General features: G+C 40.6%; 1 protein-coding gene across 3 annotated transcripts in view; it reads left to right on the top strand.

The window, feature by feature from the left end:
* Window positions 1-25,685, top strand: part of SMAP1 (small ArfGAP 1) — a 147,433-nt gene extending 121,748 nt beyond the window's left edge. For all 3 annotated transcript variants that reach the window (XM_075554915.1, XM_075554917.1, XM_075554916.1), the window contains 5 exons: window positions 2,649-2,736; window positions 16,731-16,843; window positions 21,934-22,105; window positions 23,155-23,462; window positions 24,741-25,685. In XM_075554915.1, coding sequence (XP_075411030.1) covers window positions 2,649-2,736; window positions 16,731-16,843; window positions 21,934-22,105; window positions 23,155-23,462; window positions 24,741-24,875 — 816 coding nt within the window. In that variant the 3' untranslated portion in view covers window positions 24,876-25,685. The remainder of the gene's footprint in view (window positions 1-2,648; window positions 2,737-16,730; window positions 16,844-21,933; window positions 22,106-23,154; window positions 23,463-24,740) is intronic.
* Window positions 25,686-26,082: the final 397 nt, after the last annotated feature.

The raw sequence follows: 26,082 nt of genomic DNA, 5'->3' as shown, positions 1-26,082 counted from the left end.
ACATTGCCTCGTTGCTAGAGGCCAGTGACTCTGAACCTTCCTAGTGCTGCAACCCTTTACTACAGTTCCTCATGTTCTGGCGACCCCCCCAACCATCAGATTATTTTCGTTGCTACTTCATAACTTTAATTTTGCTACTGTTATGAATCGGCAATCCCTGTGAAAGGGTCGTTCAACTCCAAAGGGGTCGCGATCCACAAGTTGAGAACCGCTGTTTTAGATACAAGAATGAGAAACAAGGAAAAAGTACTCTGGGCTTCCTATCCCATTACTTGAAATTTAATTTTAAATCTTTCCATTTTGCAATCCTGAGTGCCACATTGGGTAAAGAAAGGAGGTTGATTATTTTGATGGTCTTTTCCTAATCTAGTGCCATATTTAAACCATTAAACAACTGAAATCTAACTTAGGACAGAGACTGGTCACAGAGGTGTGGGTGAATGTACAGAAGGAAACATTTTCTGAATAGCAGTGGTTTGGGTATGAGGCTGGAGATCATTGGAGAACCCTGCATGGTTTCACTTATGTTTGCCCCACTCTTTCAAACAGGTGCATAGTTACGTGCTCACTACTTTGGTGAGAAAAATGTCTTATAAACCAGAATGCGGGCTCTCATTTGAATAATTAGCTTGAAAAGAGGTTTAGGATTCATAGCAGGAAGTTTGTAGAAGTTTGATTTCTTTCGGTGACAGAAGCTAGTTCCATAAAATACCAGGGAGTTTCAAAAAGTCTCTGGAAAAATTACATTATTTTTTAATTCCATTTTTCCCAAAAATTCTTCAAAGCCCCTTCTTGTTTTGCATACATTTAAAATATTGGGGACAAGAAACTCAATTATCCTTGTTTGTCACAGAATATCTGTGTTTCAGTTTAATTTGTAAAATGAGCTAAATTTTTTTCAACTATAAAATATTCTAATTCCATTATAAAACAAATTCAGATATTAGATATTTAAATATAAACATTTGCAAATATAATTTTATAAAATAAGGCCATTGATGCTTGTAATTTTGTGTTATATGCATGAGTAGGTCTCAACATAATATAATAACTATGATGACATTTTAAAAATACTCCATCATATCTCCTTATGCATTGGGCTGCTAACCAAAGGTCCGCAGTTCAAAACCACCACACTCTCCAAGGAAGAAAAATGAGGTTTTCTACTCCTGCAAAGAATTGCAGTCGCAGAAGAGGGCAGGGGGAGACGTCAGACAGTGTAATATATAACAAAATAATAATATATTAATTATGAAGGGTTCACGGGATGGGGAAGTGGGGACAGAGGGGGAAAATTAGCAGCAGATATTAAGGGCTCAAGTAGAAGGCAAATGTTTTGAGAATGATGATGGCAACAAATGTACACATGTGCTTGACACAATGGATGTATGTATGGATAGTCATAAGGATTGTACGGGTCCCCAATAAAATGATTTAAAAAAACTACAGTGGGGGGAAAAAAACAGTGCAGGGTGAAACCTTGCTTCAGTCTGATTACCAGATCACCTTGAGTTTGATCAATGATAACTAAAGATGACAGCGAAGCATCAGGTACTGTCCAATGTATTCCTGGCAGCGTGTCCTGGAAACTGCGTCTCCTCTCCTAGAGCTATTAAAGTTTGTATGCCTGTGGCATCCCAAAACCTTGTGGATTGAAGTGTCTATACACATGGATCATGGAGTGTGCAGTTGAAAACCTGCTTTCTTTGGAATGATTTTGAAATCCTGGGCAAAAATTACCTGTGTTGTAGAAAAAATGGAGAAGTGGTTTACAATAAACTTTAGAAACTTGGCTATTGTCACAATTTTGTATTTGAGAATGTTATTAAAGAATTTCTATGTGTGATGTGTTGATTAGACTAGTTGGTTAAAAAATAATTCTGAGGGCAGCAATTTTGCCAAGAAACAAGTAAGGTTAGATAAGTTCTGAGAAATTATCTATGTGTAGTAGTTAACAAACCAAATAATGGGTTAAGTTAATGGCTTCCTTTTTGTGAAGAAATGCTCTTGTAGGAATAGAGTCCGGTAAATGAATGGTTTATTTTTTTTTAGAGAGAGGCAACCTTTACAGTTGAGAGTCCAGTATTTGTAGGTCTTTGTAAGGGAAGAAAGCAAGTTTGAACTGTGTATCCATGACTTGGGCTTTTAGAGCTATAAAGATACTATTTAAAAAAATACTGATGGTGTGAACTACGAAGGGAAACATCAAACAATATTTTGTTAAGCTGTTGTTGGTACAGTGACATTCAACATATCAGCCATGGGGATGGTAGAAGGCCTTCTGAAGGTCCCAGTGTGGCCTGCCTTTCCTGACCTTGGCTAACAGGAATAAAATTAAAGAAAGGGACTAGTAAATAATGTGAAATGCAGTTTGTCTATTTAAGTCCTATTTAAGAAAGTAAATTATACATAAAGGAAATAATGGTTAAGAACAATTATCTTAAATGCTACGTATTTGTAGTCATTATTTTGGGGTCTTAAATATAAGGATTATTACTGGTCCAAAGGTTGGGTTTTTTGGTATGGTAAACTTTGTGGTTTCAAATGCTTAATTACAGTAGCTATCGAAATGTGTAATTGGGGATTTAAAAGGCTTATTTGTTTCCTAATTAAAGAAAAGTTAATAAATGTATTTGTTTACTTTAAAGCTGCAGAAGAAGGAAGATCAATTGGAACTTAAAAAAAGTACTAGCCCTAAGAAAAGCACAGAGCCCACTGTGGATCTTTTAGGACTTGGTAAGTAATACAAAACAAAAGCCACCTGTAGTGCCACAGAGCCACTGAGACCTTTACTTGAAATAAATGCAATGCTTTTCCATCAGTATGTCAAAAGGTACCTGTTAACTGAATTTGAAAATGGTGTGATTAGTTTGCTGGTTTCCCACAAGAAAGGCTGCTCTTTAATAAGGGAGCTGGTGGGTCTTCACTAAAGCCGAGTAATGAGTTCCCTGGGGCAAGAGAAGCTGATCAGAGTGATCTTCTTGAAAGGCTTGGGTAGAGCATGACATCTCAACATTTAGTGTTTCTCTCTGTCTCTCCCTCTCCCCCATTTAAATTTTTGTTTAAGGAAAACTATTTTTGCAAAATTTTTTATTTCGAGGGATTTTTCTTCCCCATAGTAAATAAATTCTGGGGTAACCTTGTAAATATATGACAAAGTAAATCTGAAGCAAAACATTTTACACCTAAACCTAGTGACTAGATGTTTTCCCTATATCTGATGACAATAAGAAATGCTTATTTGAGTTTATCTGATCTCATGGCTGGCAGATACAAGGGGAATGAAAAAGTTCATAGTGAAATGGAATTAAAAGATAATGGAATTCTCCCACCAACTTTTTGAAGTCCCCTCCTATATTTTGTCAGCCTCGTAAATAAATAGACTGGCTTGTACAATGCAGTATTTTATCTACTAATATTATCATTTTAAAAAACCCACTTTAAAAAAAACCAATTGACTTGAATAACATCTAATTTTATAATATCCGAGCCTTAGAGCAGGATTTCTTTCTCTTTTTTTAAGTGTGGAGAAAGATTCACAAAGGAAAATGGTGAAAGGTGAGTGAAGGCAGGGTAGAGTGCGACTCTACACACTGATTTTCAAATGGCTAAGAGCCATAGTAGTTCTTACCAAAGACATTTCGTTTTAAGAGCTAGTGCTCAATGGTTTTTCATTTAAGAGCTGATGGGTCTTGCAAGTATACTTCCTAGAGGTAAAATTCTTTTGTGGTGGTAAAACAGGTAGTATATTAGATTTTTTTAAGTAACTTTGACATTCTTCAAGATTTTAAAAATTATATTGAATTTGATTCCTGTATTTTATTTTCTTTGCTGTAATGATAGGGGAAAAATACTTCCTTTTCAAAGTAAGAGTATTGTGAAAACAACATCCATTTTTTCTTTATTGGAGCATTTCCTTTCCAATCCATGCTGGTTTCTTAGTGAATATTTAGTAATGTAAAATAAAAACTAGTCATGATTCTATGTCACAGATTCATTCATTTATTCAACAAGTACTTCTTGAGTATACACCAGTCCTTGGAGGAGAATGATGAATCTGTCTGCTCCTATAAAGATTTACAGACTCAGAAACCCAAAGGGGCAAGTTCTACTTTGTCATCTGGAGGGTAGCTTTGATTTGGAATTGGCACACTGGCAGTGGGTTTGGTTTGAACCATGTAACCAGGCACTCCTGTAGGCACTAAGCATATAGCTATACAAAGAGACCTGTAAACATTCATGGCCTCCAAGAGCTCTTTCATTATGATGAGGGAGATAGTGAATAAACAGGTAGATCTTTTATAGGTCATGTGGCAAATCCTCTCGAGAAAAGAGCAATAGGGAGTTGCTATTTTTAAAGTGGTGGGCGGGGAAGGGCTCACTGAGGTGCCATTGGAGCAGAGACCTGACTCGACTGTGGAGTTGGTGTCTGTGGCACGGGCATTCCCAGCAGAAACCACAGTGCAAAGGCACTGCAGCATCCTTGATGGAGTTCAGTGACCAGCACGGAGGGTCCCGTGTAGTTAGAGTGTGGAGTGTGACCTGTGGGAGTAATGACAGAGGAAACTCCGCAGTAAGGGTCAGTTAGATTATATTTGGACTTTTACTCAGCGTAAAACATTAGAGGGGTTTGAACAAAGGAGTACATAATCTGAATTTAGTTTGAAAACAGTGACGGTGATTTGTGTTGAGAAAAGACAAGGCAGAGAGTTGAAGCAGGGAGACCAGTAAGGAAACTTACTGAAATGCACCTGAGTTACGACATTGGTGAGGGCTGCTGGGGTTATGAGAAGTCGTCACTTTCTCCATTTATTATGAAGATAGAGGCAGTAGGATTTCCAGGAACATCCATTTGAATGTGAGCTATGAGTGGAAGGGAGAAATAGGAATGGGCACACCTGCAGGGGCTCGGGTTTGGTTTGGGTCCTGCTGAGCTCGCACTGCTCTCCTTCAGTACCCAGACAGCAGACAGTCATACGTCACATGACCAAGATTCAGCAGAAAGAGGGTCCACGCACAGGCATTTTCCACTGACCTTGCTGAGGTGATGGCTTTGAAAATTTTGGTTCAGAATTGGCACACTCTGACCTTCAATCATCATGGAGGCGCTGCAGAATCATATGGTGCAAAGGACATGAAAGATTTGAAGCAGTGATCCCAGTCTGCTATAGCCATAACCCACCGAAAAACGCAAACCTGTTGCCCTTGAGTGAATTCTGACTCAGTGATACTCTAGGAGTTTGCGCGGCTGTAAATATTTGTGGGAGCAGATAGCCTCATATTTCTTCCAAGGAAGGAGTGGCTGGTGGGTTTGAACCACTAACCTTGTAGTTAGCAGTCCAGTACTTACCTGACAGTGACATCAGGACAGAAATGGAAGGGGAAAGCAAATAGTATTAGAACCCCCAAATGGTTGTGAAAGTTGTTTTTTTCCTCTCCGCAGTAAAATAGGAAGTGAGGCAATAATCTTGAATAGAAGATAGGAAAGGAGGTGTTGAAATGTAGCTAAAGATGGAAAAATTATAGATATCTAGGGGAGTAAGTGAGTGGATTGTTGATTGCTATTTGGACTTGTTGGACATTGTCAAAACTCCCTTGATATTTATTGTTGTGAGTGCAAAGTGATATTGGTCCCCGTATCTGTGTGTTTTCTCGGTCACATTCGACTACACACAAACACAAGTTGGAGACCAGGGTTGAGTTGGATGTAACTAGGACGTACAGTCCATTAATATTGCCATTTTATGTGACCCTTCACAGTACCTCCACTCCTGCCCCGTGTCCTCCCTCCTCTCACTCCTGGAGAGGGTTAGGTGTGATACATGATTTTGGCTTGCTGTCCATGTTGGCTCTTTTGGCTACTATTCCCCTTTCGTGTCGTGTGAAAACAGCCATAGGCAAACATGTAAGCAAATAACCATGACTGTGTCCCAACATAATTTCATTACAAAAATAGACTTCAGGCTGTAGTTTGCTGACCCCTACTTTATGTTCTTGTGGTACTGATAACGACTGCTTCATAATTGGGTGCTAGCTTGCATATGAAGCCTATAGAAATACTATGTACTCATTTCTGTACTCTCTAAAAACCAGAAGTCAGTGAGTTGACTATCTTCTCTAGTCTTGGAAGTTAAGTAAGGTCTAGAGACTTCTGTCAACCAAGGGCCAGAGTGGAACTGGCTTCTCAGACATACCAGGGATGTGGTGCCCTCTACGTCCTTTTCCTGTGTGGTTACTCTAGAAGCGGAACTACTCTTATGATGAGTATGCAGTGTGCTAGAAGGATTGAATTTTGTTGTTAATGATTATTGGTTTTTACTTGATATAGACTGCGAGACTGCTGAAGAAAGCAGAGTTTACAGTGTACAAGGCTTCATATTTTCATTTAGTAGGTTCACTCCTATCCTTCTTTCCTCCCTCCCTGCCTTGCCTGCCTGTAGACGATCCCTGTCTGAAAATGAAATCTCCAAGGGGGTGAGCACGTGCTCTAGCCCTAGGGACTGAGCTGAATCATAAATTGCTGGGCTTAAACGTGACCTTACGGGTTTCAATTCATTCTCCCACAAAAGTTGGGAAGCCCTCCTGCAGGGTTTCTGTTGTGTGACCCCGTGTGCACTGCCTGCCCACTGCAGAACAGGCTGGTCTCTGGCCGGGGAGTCCTGCTGGCATGGTGATTTAGCATTTACTGCCAACAGCACCCACCAGCTCCTTCGTAGGAGACAGATAAGAGAGTCTGCTTGCTAACGTTTACCGCCTTGGAAACCTGAGGGAGCAGATCTAGCCTCTTATGCAATATAGGGTCACTTTAAATTGGAATGAATTCAACAGCAATACTTTTTAAAATCTCCTTTTATCTGGGCTTTAGGGTCTTCATCTGGGAAATGGAAATAAGATCCCTTGTGTGGTTGATGGCCCAAATAGGTGGTCTACATTTGTGAAGCATGTAGCATGGTAACTTGCACACAGTTAGCTTTGCTCAGACGACTAACTTGTGCACCAGGTCAGAGGAGTTCATTGGAAGTTAGCATGCGCTTTTGCAGGGATAGAGTGAGGAGTAACTCAAACTGTGTTGGGAATTGAGAATAGGACTTCTGTGGGTTATACCATGGATAGCCACTACCGTTGAGAGACTAAGGAGAACACATAGAAACACTGGTTGCCAAGTATGGTCTTTGAGGAGCTTTGAAGGACTTTCAACTGTCTAAAGAACTGAGCTTCCAAAGGAAACTGAAAGGCCTCAAAGAAATAGTTCATCCCCATTTTTCAATATTTAGACTTCCCTCCACACAACACTAATACTCTGTTGGCATGGAATCGTGTGTGCAAAACCAGGGCAGATTCTAGAATGTGCAGAGGTAGATTCTCATCCTCTGACACAGCAGGCTGTCATGGTGCAGGGGTTCGAAAGGGAGGGAAAAACAAGGAGATTAGGAGTGTCATTTAAGGTCCTTGTGTCATTTTAACAAAATACTAGCAATAAGATAGAAAAATTTCTCCATTTACCTCTTTAAAAAAACAAACTTGCTGCTATTGAGTTGATTTTAACTCATAGTGACTCTATAGGCCAGGGTAAAGCTGTCCCTATGGATTTCCAAAACTGTAACTCTTTACAGGAGTAAAATGCCTCATCTTCCTCCTGTGGAGTGGCTGCTGGTTTTGAACTGCTGACCTTGTGGGTTGCAGCTCCACGGAGAACCGCTATGCCACCAGGGATACCACTTCGCTCTTGGGTACCTATTTTTGAAAAATACATGTGAAAACAATTTGAGACTTGGGATTTTTATATGCTTCATGTGGACATTGAGATTTTAATATACAAAATAAGACAGTTTATTTCATTTAATAATGCAAATCGTATGTTTTCATACAAAGAAATTGTGAGTATTGCTTATTAAAGAAAAAGCTTTAAGTGGCTTCTTGAATAGAAAAGAAAAAGGATAAATGGGAATTTGTAAAGCTTTAAGAAGAACTTCAGTCATTGAGGACAGCATTGCAGCATTTTATGGAAACAGCCTCTTTTAATCCATCCTCATTTCCACTTAAATTCATTCCTTCTTAGGCTGATGCCTCAGTAGTTACCGGTGAAGAATTAGACTTGGCAGTTTTCATTGTGGCAAGGGTATACTCAGAACTGAATGTTCACGCTCAGTCAAAAACGGTAATGAAAAACATAACAACCATTTACTTATCACATTCTTACCTGCCTTAAACCAGATTAGTAATGCATAACATCTCGTGTTGCTCTTTGGCATTTTTTTTATGATTTGTGCAAATAGATTATGACTAGCTAATGCCTCTGACATTCAGGTAAAGGATGAATTCAATTAATGTCTGTTGAGCATCAGCAGAGTTCCCGGCACTCTAGTAAACCCCAGGAAATACAGGTCTTAGAGTGGACTCTGGTGCAAGTGGTGGTCAGATAGGAACCTGGGAGCCAGAATGCTGCTGAGGAAAGAGATGGGATTACATAAGAGACCAGGTTGTAAGAATTTAGTTCGAAATTTTGAATAATAAAATTCTTCATTTAAATAGTATTTTCCTCAATTTAGAGGTTAATTTTCTTTCTGTGGTAGTCATAGGAGAAGCAAATATAATTTCATTTATATTTAAATAAGTACTGCAAACTTATTTCAAATAAAATCTAGTGAGATATAGAGATCTTTTGTAGAGTAAATAACATTTGGAAAGAGGCATGTAAATGCAAATTTTATTGCCTTTGTAAAACATTTTATGATTTAAATCCCATCTGTATCTTATCACTTAGAAAGCAGCTTTTGAATACCTGTCAGTGCAAGGATAGCACAGTGGGGACAGAGCAGGAGGGGAGAGAAAGATGTGGTTTGAGCCCAGGAGGTGGTTATCCGGGTTCGTGGAGGTGACTGACTGGAGTGTGGCTAGTCATGTGTGTTACTGTTTAAGCAGTGATGCACTGTGCTGGGATGGGACCCTTGCTGGAGCACATGTTTCTGGAATAGACGAAAAACCAAGCTCACTTGCCATCAAGTCGATGCTGACTCATTGTGACCCTATAGGACAGGGTAGACCTGCTCCTCCTGGGTGTCTCCAAGACTGTGCCTATTTTCAGGAGTAGAAACAGTGGAGTGGCTGGTGGTTTGGAATTGCAGACCTTACTGTTACAGATCAACACATAAAAACTGTATATGCTCAAGTGTAAGCCAGCCTGAATATCAGCCGAGGCACCTAATTTTTACCACAAGAACTGCATTTAAAATGTGCTGAAAAACTTGACGTATACACGAGTATATACGGTATGTACATCTCATCGTAGCTGGTGCACTAGAGCAAGGAAACTTCATGTAGGCATATTGGTCAAGATGCAGTTGTAATAACCTAGGCAAGGAGCAATAGGAAACGTGTGGCCATGAAAATGGAAAAGTGAATCCAGAAGAGGATATCAACAGAATTGGCTGTAGGTTTCCAGACGGTAGCTTGGGAGGCAGAAGGAAGAGATTCCTGTGCTCCTCCAGGACAGTGACCCTGTAGGCCTGTGGGAACCATGAGAAGTGATTTCAAGAAGTTGACTTTCAGACTGCATCTGGTGGGAAGCAATTCTGGCGGCGGTGTGAAAAGGCAGAGCTGCAGCAGGGGCACTGACCAGGAGGACCAGCACTCTCACAGATGGCCCCGTGGTGAGGATTTCTGAGAGAGGCTGGCTTTTAAGGGTTTTCCATATGTGAAATGTTACCTTCCTTCTAAATATCTATCAGTGTCATGATGTGAATCAGGCCAGTAAATGCATGCTGGCGTGCCTTATGTTCGTGTGAGATATGCACCGATTTTAATGTTTTTTTCCCCCTTTATTTCCTTTAGCTCAAAATCAAAACATTTTATCCTTTTCTGGTAAATGGTGCCATTTCTGATGTATTTGCATTTAAAAACCTGGATATCCCAACTGATTTTCCAAGTAAAATGCTAGTCTGAAATCCTAAGGCAACTTGTAGAAAGGAAACCGTTATCTTAAACTGCATTTTCATTTTACTGCATTGTCCTGATTTCTTTTGTTTGCTCACTGCCTTTTCAAGGGGTCCTTTGTGCTTCATCTGGTTCTTTATGATGTTGTCCCCAGTTAAGTTTCTTCCATTTGCCTCAGGCTTTTCTTGTACTCTGAATCTCCCATTATTTTTATTGTCCACAACTACTGTTCCTGCATACTGATTAAAGGGGTCACTGTTTCTTGGTGCTGGCTGCTCCCACCTCTGTTCTGTGGCTGAGCAAGGAACCCCCACACCAAAGTACATACCTTTGGAGAATTCAGATGCCCATTCATCTCCTAGACTGCACTGTGTCTGTGGGTGTGACTGTCCCTCCATCCTGGAAGAAAGGTGCTCCCTCCCATATGTCTGCTCATATTATTGGGAGGGAGAGAAAGAGGGAAGGTGGGAGAGTGGGAGAGAGAGTAAGCAAATTAAAAATGGAGTGAGTTTGTATAGCATACTCATGCTAATTTGAATATTCTAAAATTGTGATTTATATTATTTGAACCATTTGAATAGGTGTTTTTAAATTATTATGTATCTATTTATCTGGAAAACAGTTTTCACCATCTTGGTCTTCTCGAGGCAGTGCTGTTAGTGAGCCCTTGATTAAAAGGATGCTCGTAGTGACGGGTGGGCCTTTTTACTGAGCAGTTAATTATCTTCCACATTGCTTCTTGGCCAGTATGTTGTGTTCATTGGTGGCCATGTCTGCCTGTATTTCTCACTCTAAATTAAGAAAAGTGGCTTGGAGAGATGAAGGAATATTGTGTGATGCTGAATGAATTTGAACTGTTGGGTGACTGCTTAGCTAACTCAATGCAAGAAAATTAGGAACCATTTAAAAGCTGGGTTTTTATTTTCACAATTTGAGGTGATATTTAAATTATAATTAAATGAAGGCTCTTGATGAATTGTGGTTTAAAGAGCACTAATGTAGGGAGTCAGGAAACTGTTGTAGTGCATACTTGCAAGTTAACAAGGGGAGTGACAATAAGCAAGTTATCTGCCTCTCAGTGCCTAGAGGTAATTTCTCATTGAGACCAAACTGATGACATGTCAAACATGCTTTGAAGATCGTCAGTATACATATATGCTTATGATGAAGGTGACAGGAATGAGCCTTTGATTTAAATTCACTATTCACTTTAAACTCTGAAAATAAAAACTTTTCGAGTGAATGGGGAAAAGATTTTTAAGAATGTTCTTAACCAGCCAGTGATCATAAGTAAAAGTAGCAAGCATTGACATTTACTGGATAATACATAAATTTGGGGGACTTACAATTTTGGGTTTTAAAATATTGTGGGGAGGCTTAGCTTTTGTAGTACCAAGAAAAATTGATTTGGAATGGGGGCGTGGGGACTAAAATCCAGAACCCATTGTTAGTAGGTCCTGGGGGTAGAAGACTGGGTTAGAGGGAAAATCCGCACAGAGGGCCCAGGAGTTGCTACAGCCTGGTGTGAGGCTGTACGTCTGTCAAACAACCTCCCCCCACCAGCCATAAGTTTGTCCTATTTTGGTTTTGCTGCTGCTTGACATTTTAAGAGGTCAGTTTAAAAAAAAAAAGAGCAAGTATAGAGTTAAGTCGGGTAGGTGTCTTGCAGAGAGTTGTATGAACTTTATATTAAGGAACTTGCATGTGAATTGCTCTGTTATTATCTTGGAGAAAATCTGGAAGTAAACTGCTCATTAACGAAGGGCTGAGTATATAAATTGTTACATGTCCATGCAGCAGCACAGACTGCAAAGGAGGCAGGGACACTGGCCACTCTGGAGACATAGAGCCTCAGAGGAATGTGAAAAGCTCCCAGAGGCCCTTAGCATACCCTGCCCCCCATCCACCCCTCTCGCTCCCTGTAACCCGGCTGCCTATGTCTGCTGGCTAGCTGTTGGACAGCCAGTCCCCAACAGCCCCGAGTAAGCAATCCCTTCCCTATAAAAGTCCTTAAGACCGGAGATGTGGGGGCTCAGGCTCTGGATATGAATCCACTGAGCCACGTGTCACCACAGTAAAGTTCTTTTGTTAGAACCCACTTGGCATTGGCAGCTCCTTCAGAGCAACTCCGGTAACACCCTCCCCTGCTCTACTGTCCATGTGTGGTCCTGTATAGGGGTTGTGAAGCATAGAAAATTTAGGGAACTTGTAATTCATTTTTGCATGGTTTGAATGACCAGAATGTATTACTTTATAAAAAATTAATAAGGTTACAGTTGCTAATTTTCTGCACATCTGTATAAGGGGGAGCATTAGTTAGTTCTTAGTCACACCAAGGAGCCTTGGTGGCACAGGGGTTATGAGTTGAGCACTGGGGTCAGAAAGGTCAGGAGATCAAAACTATAATTTGCTGCACAGGCGAAAGACGGATCTTTTTACTCCTGTTAGGCTTACAGTCTCAGAAACTCACAGGGGCTATGGAGTCACTAGGAGTCAGCATTCATTGTTGGCAGTGAATTTGGAGAGAGGTTTTTGTGATACCATGATGGTGCAATGGAGGTATTATTCCCAACCAAAACTTATAAATGGCCACTACCAACTTTCAGTGGAAGTGTGTGTATTGTTCTGATACAAACAGGTTTCAGTGGAGCTTCTAGACTAAGACATAGACCAAGCAGAAAGGCCTGACAATGTGCTCTCCTAAATCAGCCAGTGAAACCCTGTTGGTCACACAGCCATCCAATCTGCAGCCAGTCACCAGCATGCACCAGGAGCGTTTCTTTCTGTTGTTTACCATGAGCTGTGGACAGAGTTGGTGGTAGCTAAGAAAAGCAACAATAACTCTTAGCATTCTTACAAAAATTAAATTAAAATAGAGGCGGGAGTTGGGGGCAGGGGAGGAGAGAGTTGGGACGCCTGGCAAGCACTGTATTAAGTGTTAGACTTTTTGTTAACGAGGCAGTGGTAGTTCATTGGTAAAAATCTTGCATTCCATTTTAAATATCCAGGTTGTGTACAATTTATGAATTACAATGGAAGCATCATTTGTAAGATTTGAACCTTGTTCCTACAGTGTTTCCTGGGTACAACACATTCTATAAACCAGATTGATGAGTTCCATGGTAAAATTCAACTAATAGGTTTCTTAATGTACACCCCCCTGAAAAATTAACGATAGTATTTTATCATGTGTATGGCTTTTCCATAAATTTGTCCCTGATTTTCATGTCTATTATTGCTTGGGAAAAAAAACACATTATTCCAGGTAAACACCAGAAATGGTCAGCACGTCCCTGTGTTTCTTCTGGAGCAATTGTGTTTGGGAAGAAAAGGGCTTTTGCTCAGGTATTTAAATTGTGTGTGTGTGTGCGCACGTGCATATACACACATAGAAAACTTCAGCCATATCTTAATGAGTCCAACTTTACATAACTATTTCCATTTGAAAGGGTTAGAAATGAAAAAAAATTCATGTGTGTTATTTTATTGCGTTTAGTTAATAGAATTCTAAATTCATAATTGTATGCTGAAAATATATACATTTTCAATAATGATTTGTTTTTACCTTAAAAGTGCCCACAGTGCTAGATATAGAGCTAATATATGTAGGGTACGATATATAAAGATATATATAGTAAATTTATTTGTTTTTTATGGCTTTTAAAATGTGCTGTCAATGAAAAGTGTTTTAACTACAGTTACCACTGGTATCCTCCAAATTAACCTAGTCTAGGTTTCACACACTATTTCACAAACTACAAAGTCAAAAATTGTTTTGTGACCTTTTTTGTTGATAATATTTCTGTGGTTCACTGAAGCTTAAATTGACCTCGAAGGATGGCAATTGGTATAGTTATACTTTGATAAAGAGAAGATATAGGGTTTCTGTGTGCGTTACGGTAGAAGCATGAAGCGGGTGGTAAGCCTTTCATTAAATTTGTTGTATATGAGTACCTATGCTGTGCCAAGACATTCCACTGATACTGAGGAGGTGTTACAGGTGACTAGTTTACCTTGAGGAATGTCTATACTGCCTGAGGGAGGACTGCAGGATTGTAATCGCTAAAACACAAGACCTGTTAGAATATACAGATACCAAGAGATGCAGTATGTTGTGCCCCTTAGTGCGTGGTTGTAGCCACTGGACTGAGCTGTGTGAAGTGTTCCATCTTCCTGGACTCCTGAACATTGTCTCCACTACACCGTGCACCTCCCCCACCCCTCCCTCCTTATAAATTTAATGTCAAAAGGAAATAGAAACCAGAAACCTTTGTTGTATATAACCAAACAAATCTGTCAGAGTCACTTTCCCTGGAGTTCAGTGGCTTGGCCCTGCCATCGTTCAAGGCAGTCCCTTTGCTTGTGTAAAGAAGGGCTTGGGCTTTCTAGATACTTGCTGTAGAAACACCCCAAGCCCAATCTATGGTCACCACCTTGTTTCCGAGTTTTTGCTACCTTGTAGGACAAAGTAGAGCTGCTCCACAGGGTTCTAAGGCTCTAATTTTTACAGATGGGAGAATACACTCAAGCTGAAAAAATTAGAAGAAAAAATTCAATTCTTGAGTTGTGCTAATGAAGAATTTCATGGACAAAAAAATTCGATGGTAGAAAAGGTAATCGAGAGGAAATATATGGTTATTAATAAAAATTAATTTCCCTGCACTCACCTATTTTAAGATTAAGAATCATTGATGCTATTGGAAGAAGGTTAAGCTGTACTGAAGGTATTAGGAAAAAAAAAAACATGACTCTAGGAATTAACCGAATACCATTTGAAATGATTCAGCAAACTAATGTAGCATTGGGAGCATTCACCTATGCCCAGCAATTTATCTAACAGACTGAAGAGATCCATATTTGTACCCATTCCAAAAGAAGGTGACCCAGCACAATGCAGGCATTAATTTCATGTGCAGCTAAAATTTTGCTGGAGCTAATTTAAAAACTGCAGCAGTATATCAACAGGAAACGGCCAGGAAATTCAAGGTGAGCTTAGAAGAGGCCATGGAACAAGGGAGATTGCTGATGTCAGATGGATCTTGGCTGCGAGAGAATACCCCCCCCAAAAAAAAGTTTACTTCATTGACTATGCAAAAGCATTTGATTGTGTGGATCATCCCAAACTCTGGTAAACAGAATGGGAACTCCAGAACGTTTGACTTGTGCATATGTGAAACCTGTACATAGACCAGGAGACAGTGATTCAAACAGAACTAGGGAATGCTGTGTGGCTTAAAATCAGGAAGGGTGTGTGTCAGGGTTGTATCCTTTCACCACATGTACCCAGCCTGTGTGTTGAGAAAATAGTTCAGGAAGCTGGATTGCCATCAGGATTGGCAGGTTTATTCATAACCTGCATTATGCAGATGACACAACCCTGCTTGCTGATAAAGGTCAAGGGTGGCAACTTTCAGGATAGATTGCAACTCAATGTAAAGAAAACCAAAATCTTGACAACTGAACCAACAGAAAATACATGATAAATGGTAAAAAATCCAAAGTTGTCAAGGATTTCCATTTTGCTTGGTTTCAAAACTATGTATTGCATTGGGCAAATATGCATACAGCCTCCTCAGAGTGTGGAAGAGCAAGGCTGTCACTTTGAAGAGGAAGGTGTGCTTGCTCCTAGCTATGGAATTTTCAGTTACCTCATGTGCCACATCAAAGCTGGACAATAAATAAAGGCTGGGGAATAACCGATGCATTTAAATCATGGTGTTGGCTAAGAATATATTGAAAGTACCCTGGACTGCCAGAATAGCTAACAAATCAGTCATGGGAAAAGTATAGCCAGAAGGTTCCACAGAAACGAGGATGTTGAGACTAATTAATGGACTTTGGACATATGAGAGATCAAGTCCCTGGAAAAGGACATTATACTTGGAAAAATAGGCCAGCCACTCCCCACCCCAAAAAAACAAACAAACAACAACAACAACAAAAAACCTCAACAAGATGGATTAATGTAGTCGTTTAGATGTACTGTGTGACCAGGCACCATGCATAACAAGGTGAGGATGACACAAGACTGGCATCGTTTCTTCCATTGTAAACAGGGTTGCTATGAGTTGGAGCCAACTTGCGGCACCTAACAACAAAGAACCTTTAAGAAGGCCAGCTACCACCTCTTTCTCTCACCAAGTGACCACTGGGTTTGCACAGACCTTGTGCTGAACCCATGCTCCCCATGCCTAGTGTGGGACCACCGTGTTTCCCCACTGTGCAACATTGTAGATCACCACGTTTTGTTTAAAAGGTAGATATGCATGAGCAGACAGGACCTTTAGAATACAGAGGTGGATGTGTAGTAAGAGGTAAGATCATGATCTCTGTCAAGTCAGTCACGTAGCCATCTGAAAGTAGTATTTGTTTTATAAGCGTATAGAGACTGACTTCTTGTATGGAAAGTACTGAGAGCCGCTTACCCACTGCCACGGAGTCGATTCCTGCTCCTAGTGGCCGTGGATAGGGTCTCTGGGGCTGTAAGTCGTTGGGGGAGCACACAGTCTCTCCCCTGGAGTGGCTGCCACCAGTACAGAGATGCTTAAGTTTTGGATATCATTTTTGAAAAGCACAGTGACTAGTACTATACCATTTGTGTCAAAGGAGGATATTTGGATATACAATATTCTTATAAATAAGTTAGTATGAGTATTTCTGTAAAACTAAACTGGAAATGGTTTCTCTGGGATAGGAGGGAAGCATTGTGTCCACGATTTCCTTTTTTTAACCATAATAGTTAATGTTTTAATAATGGAAGAGAGTCTGCTGTAAAATGCCATTGGTTTTCTGTCCAGATGGCCCTGCTGAAGCACCAGTAACCAATGGGAACCCACCCACGATGCCAGCCCTGAGTGATGACCTGGACATCTTTGGACCAATGATCTCGAATCCCTTGCCTCCAGGTCAGGTAGGTGATACAAATGAGGCTGTACCTGCTTGTTTCCTTTTTGAAGAACTTTCACTTTTGGAAATTGTTTCTGAGAAAGCCCCCCACCTCTTTAGGCCAGAAGTCAGTAAACTGAGCCTGCAGCTTGATTTTTGTAAATAAAGTTTTATTGGAACACAGTTATTCCCATTTTTTGCCTAGAGTTTGTGGCTGCTTTTACACAACAAAAGCAGAATTGAGTTTTTTTATGGAGACTGAAATAGTCTCTTCTGACTCTTTACAACAAAAGTCTGCTAACCTTTTCTCCCCCCCCCCCCCAAGGAGTTAACAACTGTGTTTAGAATGAAACCTGTGGAAAATCTCCTAGTACTTCAACCTTGTGTGAGATCAACAAGGTCACTTCCTTCAGAGGTTTTCAAAGTGTAGCTTTTGTTTCTAACTATTGGCTGGAAGTCAGTAGTTCTTTCTGCCCCATTACCATAGTGGTGGTGGTTTCTGCTTGTAGGAAAATTAAAAATTAATTATAGCACAGTCAGTGCTCATTTTCTTTTACTACTTCATAGTTTTGTTTTTAATTAAAATGTTACTTTTTTTAAATAAGTGGCTTTATTAGCCTGGAAACCAGCCCCACCCAAAGTAATTATTTTAACTATTTAGAATAGTAATTTAATGATTCAAAAATATTAACAGTGAGGAACTTTTGAATTTCCCTCTCAATATTACAAAGAATATCTAGAAAGTATATGACCTATCAGACTAGGTTATACTCTTTAAGAACTTAAATAATACATGCATCTTTAAAATTCTGTTTTAATTTTTACTTTTCAAATATAAGCAGTTTCAGTACAGCATGATTTTTTTTTTGGTCAAATATTTCCCTAGAACCAGAATGTCAGGTTAGAATGCTTTAATATTTTTAGGCATTAAATATTAATTACAGTTAATTGTATAGTTATATTACCACTAGAATTGAAAAATAGATTTCTTAAGAATGAGATTAAACAGATCTTTGTCAGAGTGGTCTCCAGCATTACAAACAATAGTGGTCTTAAGGTTTTGCCCTTTCCCCAATACATAAAAAGATTAATTGAAATAATGTTACTATTTCAATTAATATTAACTACCTTGTAAATCTGTGTGCATCTCACAGCAAACAAAGGTGCTGAGCCCCTATTATTGGAGCCATAGAAATAAGAATTTAGAGTATTTGACAGTCTGAGCATGAAAAGCAGTTCATTTGGGTTTGGCATTCCAGTGAGGCTGTTGTATCTGCTAGACATCTTTAGATACCATTGGGTATGGGAGTTGCTTTTAACTGTTTGGAGAATTAGACATCACATCGGAGGCTCCATTGGAGTTCAGATTGCGTGCAGGAACAAAGCAGCAAATAGAGCAGTGTGTACTTCATTTAACTCTTCAGTGTAAGTAGCACCGTGACAAGGAGGTTGGCTGGGGGGGTGTATGCATGTTTCCTGGCTGTATGTGGGGACTTACCTAGCTACCATATGTTGTATTTCCTGACCAGTAATTGATAGAATAACTGAAAATTTTAATTCACATCTAATTGTGGAACATTGTTTTTAGATGACTTGTGAGTGACAGATGTGTTGACCCTTGAGCAGAATTAGCTCTTATGTGAACTAAATATAAAGGTTAAAATCCAGACTTTTTTTTTCCCTCTGTAATGATACGTTGAAGATAGAGGATGTGCATGCATCTGTGAAAGGGGCATGTGTCAGACCTACTCATCTAACTTCACAAGTGGGAAGGAGGGTCATTATCAGCCCAGTGTTGATTACTGTGAGGTGGAGGTCAGACATGTCTCTACCCTCCAGCCTTTTCACTAATTCTGACGTGAGCCACCCCTCCCATAGCAGTCCCCACTTCTCTGTTGCATCCAATAATTCATTGCAGGGGCCACACCCAATTCACAGACCATACCTACAGTTATGGCCTTTATTAAGAAGAAATGGTGTACAGGATCCAGTTCTTTTATCAGGACAACCTCTTCTCATCTGCTGGCTGCAGACTGGCCTTTTGCCCCCTAGTGTACACCATAGCTCTGCTTGCTTACAAAGCCCTTTAGTTCTGTCAGTAAGTACCCAGGGGAACCTCATTCCATCAGTAAGCCTTGGCCCAAAGTTGCTCAGGGCTTGTTCTTGGGCCAGAATGTCCATTGTACCATTTTACGATCGCTTGCTGGTTCTGTTGTTTTCACTTCTCTCCATCTTGCACAGTCTCTGTTGTTACCACTGACTCCTGGGATGAGGATATTCCCAGTGCAGGGTCTGAAGGACACATCTGTTTCTGTGTCCCCAGGTTGGTGATAGTGAGGTCCCATCTTTTTGCCTCTGGATGGTCCATTTTAAACCCAGTGGAATGGCAAAACGCTACCCCCTTGTTGTAAAGGGCGGTACACCTGCACAAGGTCCTAGCCAACCATTTGGTGGGAGATACAAGACCCTGAATAGAAAAGCCATGTAAATAGGATCTGTCCCACTGTACCTTCCAAACGCAATCTGTGCAAGGAGTGAAAAATATCAAATTTTATGATATAATGTAATTTACTAACTTTGGTAGATTTTTATTATGTGAAATTGAATTCAAAGAGTTTGTTTCCTAAGATTGAGTTACTCTGAACCACATATTTCTTTCCCTTCTATTTTATTTTATGGAGCATAGTGTAAATTCTAGTAAAGCATTTCCCCGCTCATGTGAGAGAGAGAGAGAGAGAGAGAGAGAGGGAGGGAGAGTACTGTCCGCTAAGGGGGCTTTTTAGCTGACAAGAAGGCACATGCGGTTTTTGGGTGGGGACTCCTTCTAGAGCAGTGGTTCTCAGCCTTCCTCATGCCGCCAACCTTCAATGCAGTTCCTCATGTTGTGTGACCCTCAACCATCACATTATTTTCTTTGCTACTTCATAACTGTAATTTTGCTACTGTTATGAATCAGGAAACCCAAAGGGGTTGCTGTTGGTGACAGAAGCCCCTTGCCTGTCCTGTGTGTAATAGGCATTCACCATCAATATCCAGACCTGCACAGCTGCTGGGCCTGTTCCACTTTCAGTCCTGGGATTCTAGAAGGCCAGAAAACCCCTTTAGTTGAAGGGCCTGCAACCTCCTGCAGTATAAAATGACAGATAATAAGTGGTCTGCTTTTTATCTTGAGGTTCTATGTTGGATACTTAAGTGCTAATAAGATGACTAGACCATGGCATGATACTATAGTTCTCCAAGCAACATAATAGTAAACTGAGTTAACATGTCCTACTGGGGCTCCCTTTTGTGGTCATCAGGTAACTCTTATAAGGTAAAAAATTTTTTTTTCCTTATTTATAGCAACAGACCTTTAATGAGCATGCAATTTCCTTCATGGCAATACTAGAGTTTTAGTTATAAAAAATATTTAGATAATTGTAAAAATATCACAATTTGATAGAAGAGAGACACTGAGTAGAGAAGTTGGTGGTGTGTGAGGGTTGGCGGGGCAAGGATTCTTGCCCAGATGGGATCTCGGTGCCCATGCGCCTGAGTCTTTGTGATCTCTTTTCTGCCTCTTGTATTGGGTATTTCCTCATACACAATTTCAGAAAAGAATAACTAGGTCTTTATATCTCAAATATTTGCTTAAGCATAATGTATTCAAAATTGTATTTTACTTAAATTAGTAGAATGATTAAATGGGTGCTAGTCATGACATTGGGTTTTTTTCTTTGTTTTCTAGTGGCAAATTATGTATATGATCTTTTTTTTAACATTTTATTAGGGGCTCATACAACTCTTATCACAATCCACACATATACACACATCAATTGTATAAAGCACATCCGTACATTCTTTGCCCTAATCACTCTCAAAGCATTTGCTCTCCACTTAAGTCCTCTGCATCAGGTCCTCTTTTTTTTCCCCTCCCTTCCCGCTCCCCTCTCACTCATGAGCCCTTGATAATCCACAGATTGCTGTTTTGTCATATCTTGCCCTATCCAGAGTCTCCCTTCCCCCCCTTCTCTGCCGTCCATCTCCCAGGGAGGAGGTCTCATGTGGATCCTTGTAATCAGTTCCCCCTTTCCAACCCACTCTCCCAGCATCGCCCCTCACACCCCTGGTCCTGAAGGTATCGTCCACCCTGGATTCCCTGTGCCTCCAGGCCACATATGCACCAGTGTACAACCTCTGCCCTATCCAGTCCTGCAAGGTAGAATTCGGATCATGGTAGTTGGTGGGAGGAAGCATCCAGGATCTGGGGGAAAGCTGTGTTCTTCATCGGTGCTACATCGCACCCAAACTGACCCATCTCCTCTCCTAAACCCCTCTATGAGGAGATCTCCAGTGGTCGACACTTGGGCCTCGGGTATATGATCTTTTATCATCTTACTCTGGGTTTGAGAAGTTTCAGCTAGCGTGCACTTTATTTATCTTCATAGAATTTGCTATAACTCTTTCCATGTCTTAAGTATGAATTATTAACTACTAGAGATCATTGTCAGTATTATACAATCACATGTGTGTATAATATAGAAAATTAAGCTAAAATTTGTGGTTTATATGAAATACCTGCATGTGTATTCCTGTGCTCCATTTCCCAAAAGTAGATTCTAGTTATGGCTGATAGTATTAGTGGTTGAGATTTTTGCTGTACTTGTTGGGTAGTTTAGATGCATTCTTATTTTCAAATACATTTCTCCTGATTAAGCTTTTTCGTGAGCATCAGCAGGACCTTCTTTGTCTGTGTGTAGTTGTAGAAATGTTCTCTTTATTCTAAGGAGTTTGCAGTTCCTTGAGCAGGAGTTGCTGAAGGAGAGAGACGGCTCGGGCATGTCAGGTCCTCAGACCTACTGGGTCAGGACATGATGAGCAAAAGTTCACTCTCAGCCTTGCAGGGAACACACAACCTATTACGATGGAGCGTTGCTCTACTTCCTTTATAGTAGCAAGCTCAAAATGAGGGACATTGGACAATTTCACCTACATGTTTTTGTGTGAGTTGGTGCATAATCCTGTTTAAAGCTTAATTCAATTGCTTCATTTGCCCAGTTTCATAATTTGATTTGGATCTAAGAGATGAACTATGCTTTACTCTGGAGAATTCACCGGTGCTGGTGTTTGTCCCAGGGGACGTCCACTGGACCAGCAGCTGCCCCCATGTCTACAGTAACATCTGGTGATCTGGATCTATTCACTGAACAAACCACAAGATCAGAAGAATCCACAAAGAAACAGCTCTCCAAAGATTCCATCTTATCTCTGTATGGTACCGGGACCATCCAGCAGCAGACTACGCCTGGTAATTCTTCTGCAGAGCTACATACAGAATCATTCTTGGAAGTATAGTCTAGAAGTATGAATTGTGTTCCCTGTATTTTCTGTGCAATGAGTGTTTATACTATTGCCATTTATATGGCTAAGAAACAAACTTTAGAATGAAGAGACACAGGACTCAGAGAGCTTTATTTAGAATTATAACAAGCTATTCACATAACTTACTATGGTTTGAAGTTTGGGTACATTGACATTTTCTCTGCAGGTACACAATATGCAATATGATTTATCACATGGATTCCAAAAAGCTTTAAAATGTATACTTCTAATGACATAGCAATATGATTTGCTCACTTTTAATACCTGTCAAGACATTTGCTCTAGAACTGCTTGTCAGCCGAAATGGTATGGCAACCCAGCTGCTTCAGGGAACCCAGAGTGGCTCGCTTCTGACCTGTGGGAGACCACTGGATAGTTTGCAGAAACAGCATATAAACCCATGCTGCCTACTTCGGTCTTCTTGCTAATGCACCTACTCCTCTCGTTGACTTTTTCACAAAGTCTAAAATACCATAAAAACCTGTTTTGAGCGATAGCGCTGCTCCTGAGCTCCAAATTCATCGCATCAGTCTTGATTACGAGAATTTTCCAAAGGGCCCTATGCTGGTAGCAGAGCTGAGGTTTGGAGACAAGAGTCTGAGAAGGGGCAGCACCCTAGCCACCTCTCCACAGACCCCACAGATGTTTGCTAGGGGCCAGCATGCAGAGGCCCTCAGTCGGTGGGCATTTCTCTGGAGAGCAAGAACTCCAAGCAGGTCTCCTTAGCTCTGCATGGTTTGAAATGCCCAAACCGAAGTCCGTGTGCAGACCGCTGCCTTCAAAGGAGTGAGCTTTCACGTAACAGCAGCTTTGACATAGGGCTGTGAGAATATAGCCAGTTTGAGGAATGGAGGGAACAACCAGACGAGGATTTTTTTCACTGTGAGTACAGAAAGGCAATAATCATTCTGCTGTGATTATAAACAGCACAGCTGTTTGCAATAACCCCGTTTCCTTTTCATGGTTGCATTGCAGGTGTGTTTATGGGGCCCACAAATATGCCATTTACCTCACAAGCACCATCTGCATTTCAAGGTTTTCCAGCAATGGGAGTACCTGTGCCCGCGGCTCCTGGCCTTATGGGAAATGTAATGGGACAGAGCACAAACATGATGGTGGGCGTGCCCATGCCTAATGGGTTCATGGGGAGTGCACAAACTGGTGTGATGTCACTTCCTCAAAGTGTTGGTGGGCCCCAAGGCGGAATGGTGGGACAAATGGCTGCATCCCAGAGTAAGTTCGGTGTGCCGCAAGCTCAGCAGCCCCAGTGGAGCCTCTCACAGGTAGGAATACGTTGCTCGCCAGATTTGTCTAAATGGTTTTATTAACTTAATATTTCTAGCAGGAAAAAACAAACCAGTAAAGATAGCAATTGATTAGAAGCTCAAACCCCTCTCTCAAGTCATCCTGGGTGATAAAGTGTGAGGGAAAGAATCCAGGCTCTCCCATGTCCTGTGGCTACTGCCCCTGGAGCTGTGTAAGTTCTTTTTATCCCCACACCTTCTTAAGGTATTTTCACTCTTCCTTGTTTAAAACGCAGCCCTGGTGGCCTGAACATGACAGTCTGCTTTCTGAAAGATCACTGCCTTGGAAATCCTCTGGGGCAGAGAGTTCTGCTCAGAGTTGCAGTTGACAGTAGGGGGCTTCTTTGTTTTCAAGGAAGGTGGCTAGAGAGTCCTCTTAAATAGCAAATTACCAGTAACAGCTTTGGTGTGTGGTCAGTATGCTGAAGCACACCTAGGGCACATTAAGGTGCTAGACAAGAAACTTAAATGTGCCTGACTGTGATGTAGGTAGTTAGTATCTTCAAACTCAATCTATGCTTTATGGTAAACCTTCTTGCCTTTCCTTTTAGAGAATTACATAGCTTATATGTATACCAGTGGGGGTCGGGACATGAAGACGTGCAAATATTACATAGCATATAATTTGCTTCTGGTGAAGAAAAAAGGCTTTATGGCTGTTTAAAAATACATATCACTAGCATGTTTGGGTTCCAAAGATTAGGCCATCCTCCTCCATTTTTGCATAACTAACCCCTGAGGATCATGGCCCAGCCAAGTTGACACATGACTCTCACCTTGGCATACACTACAAATTTGACGTGTCAGATAACTGAAAAGCGTATTCTTCGTTAAAACTTTTTAAACTTGAGTAAGGTAGAATAGCGATTATCGTGAGGATGGTGAAGAACCAGGCCTTGTCTCCCTGGTATCTACCAGCAATAGCTATTATATCATAGGAATCACTTTCAAAGCATTTGTTTTCTAGAATATCCTAGGGTAGTTAAAAATTAAGAGTAAAAAGATAGCTGTGTAATTTCTTGCCTCCAAAGATTTAAGCCAACTGAAGGAAAGGTACCAGAGCTATCATGACAGAGCACTCTATTGCAGTACTGGAAAGAGGAAGAAAGGAACAGAGTAGCTGTTTACTGCCTGTAGAGAAATAATGGTATGGTAGTCTGGTTTTTACCTAGTGCTTTGACTGTCACATTGGGGAAAAATAAGTGAACTCATTAAAGGTAGCTGCTGAGACTAATCTAAGCCTTTTGCGTTTCACAGATGAACCAGCAAATGGCTGGCCTGGGTATCACCGGTGCAAGCCCCACAGTGGGCTTTGGCCAGCCCCCCAGCACAACGGCAGGATGGTCTGGCAGCTCATCGGGTCACACTCTGAGCACACAGCTTTGGAAATGAAAATGCAACACAAGTCTCATCCAGAACGACCACCTGACATTCCTGCTGAAAGACATCTAGTTCCTGTTTATTCATGTACATATTTTCTTTTCCCCTCATTCATTCCTATGAAGAATTATCTGATTGACCGTGTGTTGGTCTGTACTGATTAAATTTGATGTGGTGAAAAGCAGGTTGAATAACCACTTATGTCAAAGGCAGCTTTTCTTCTTACCCATGATTTCATAAACCATTTTCTTTGAGAAGCTGCTCTCGGTCAACTTGCGTAATCAGTTTACTCAGTAAAATTATAGCTCTAATGTTTGCATATAAGGGAAGTAGTTATCATGTTAGTAATACCTCTAACAGTATAAACCCTGCCCCACCTTAGCCAGTAATCCTGTAGGCAGATACTGTATGATCGAATGTTTAATCCTATAAATAGAATGTAAATGTATCACTGAACACTGTTTTCTAGTGTATCAAGAGTCTTTGATCGCCTCGTTCCCTTCACTGTGCTGTTGTTATGATGACGTGTGTAACAGGGAAACATGGTTAGTGAAAGGGAGATAAACCTGGATGTTACTCTAATTCGTTTAATGGATGTTTAAACACTCACGTTTTTATCTGGATCTCTCTCCTTAAAAACATAGTGCTAATATGAAGATTTCCTCCGCACTATGTGCAAACAGGGTAACTACAACAAAGCCACTTTCAACTCCTGAAGGCATGTCCAGGTTATGACAGTAATTGTGTTTACAATTTATGGTGCCTAGTATTGACAAGATGTTATTTCCCTATATTAAACAGATGGATCCATAGATACCACCACCCCTTTTTTTGTGGATTTTATTTCTGTGATAGATACTGCCACCAACCTTCCAAAAACTACTTAATGTTGGAAAGTCAGGAACCGGGAACATTTAGTTGGCATCTGTCTCCCAAACCTTTTCGGTTCTACAAGGCCAAATGTGGCGAATGTAAGAGATTAGAATGGTATCCTGCAGGTCATCTTAGCTATATTATACAAAGATGTTTGCTTGTGGGGAACACATGCATAACAAATGAACACATAAAAATACAGCGTTTATCATTCAGTTAGCTCATGTTAACCAGCAGGCTCTATTTGTACAGATGTCCATCAGATGACAAAGGCTGTTAAACAGAAGTAAAATGAACAGTACCTGAACGCTCTACAGCCTCAACTCCCAACATGCTCCTCCTTCCA

This window comes from Tenrec ecaudatus, chromosome 7 (assembly GCF_050624435.1).
Source record: "Tenrec ecaudatus isolate mTenEca1 chromosome 7, mTenEca1.hap1, whole genome shotgun sequence".
In the NCBI taxonomy this organism is placed as follows: domain Eukaryota; kingdom Metazoa; phylum Chordata; class Mammalia; order Afrosoricida; family Tenrecidae; genus Tenrec; species Tenrec ecaudatus.
The sequence above is the reverse complement of the archived record's forward strand: the minus strand, read 5'-3'. Positions and strand labels throughout refer to the sequence as shown.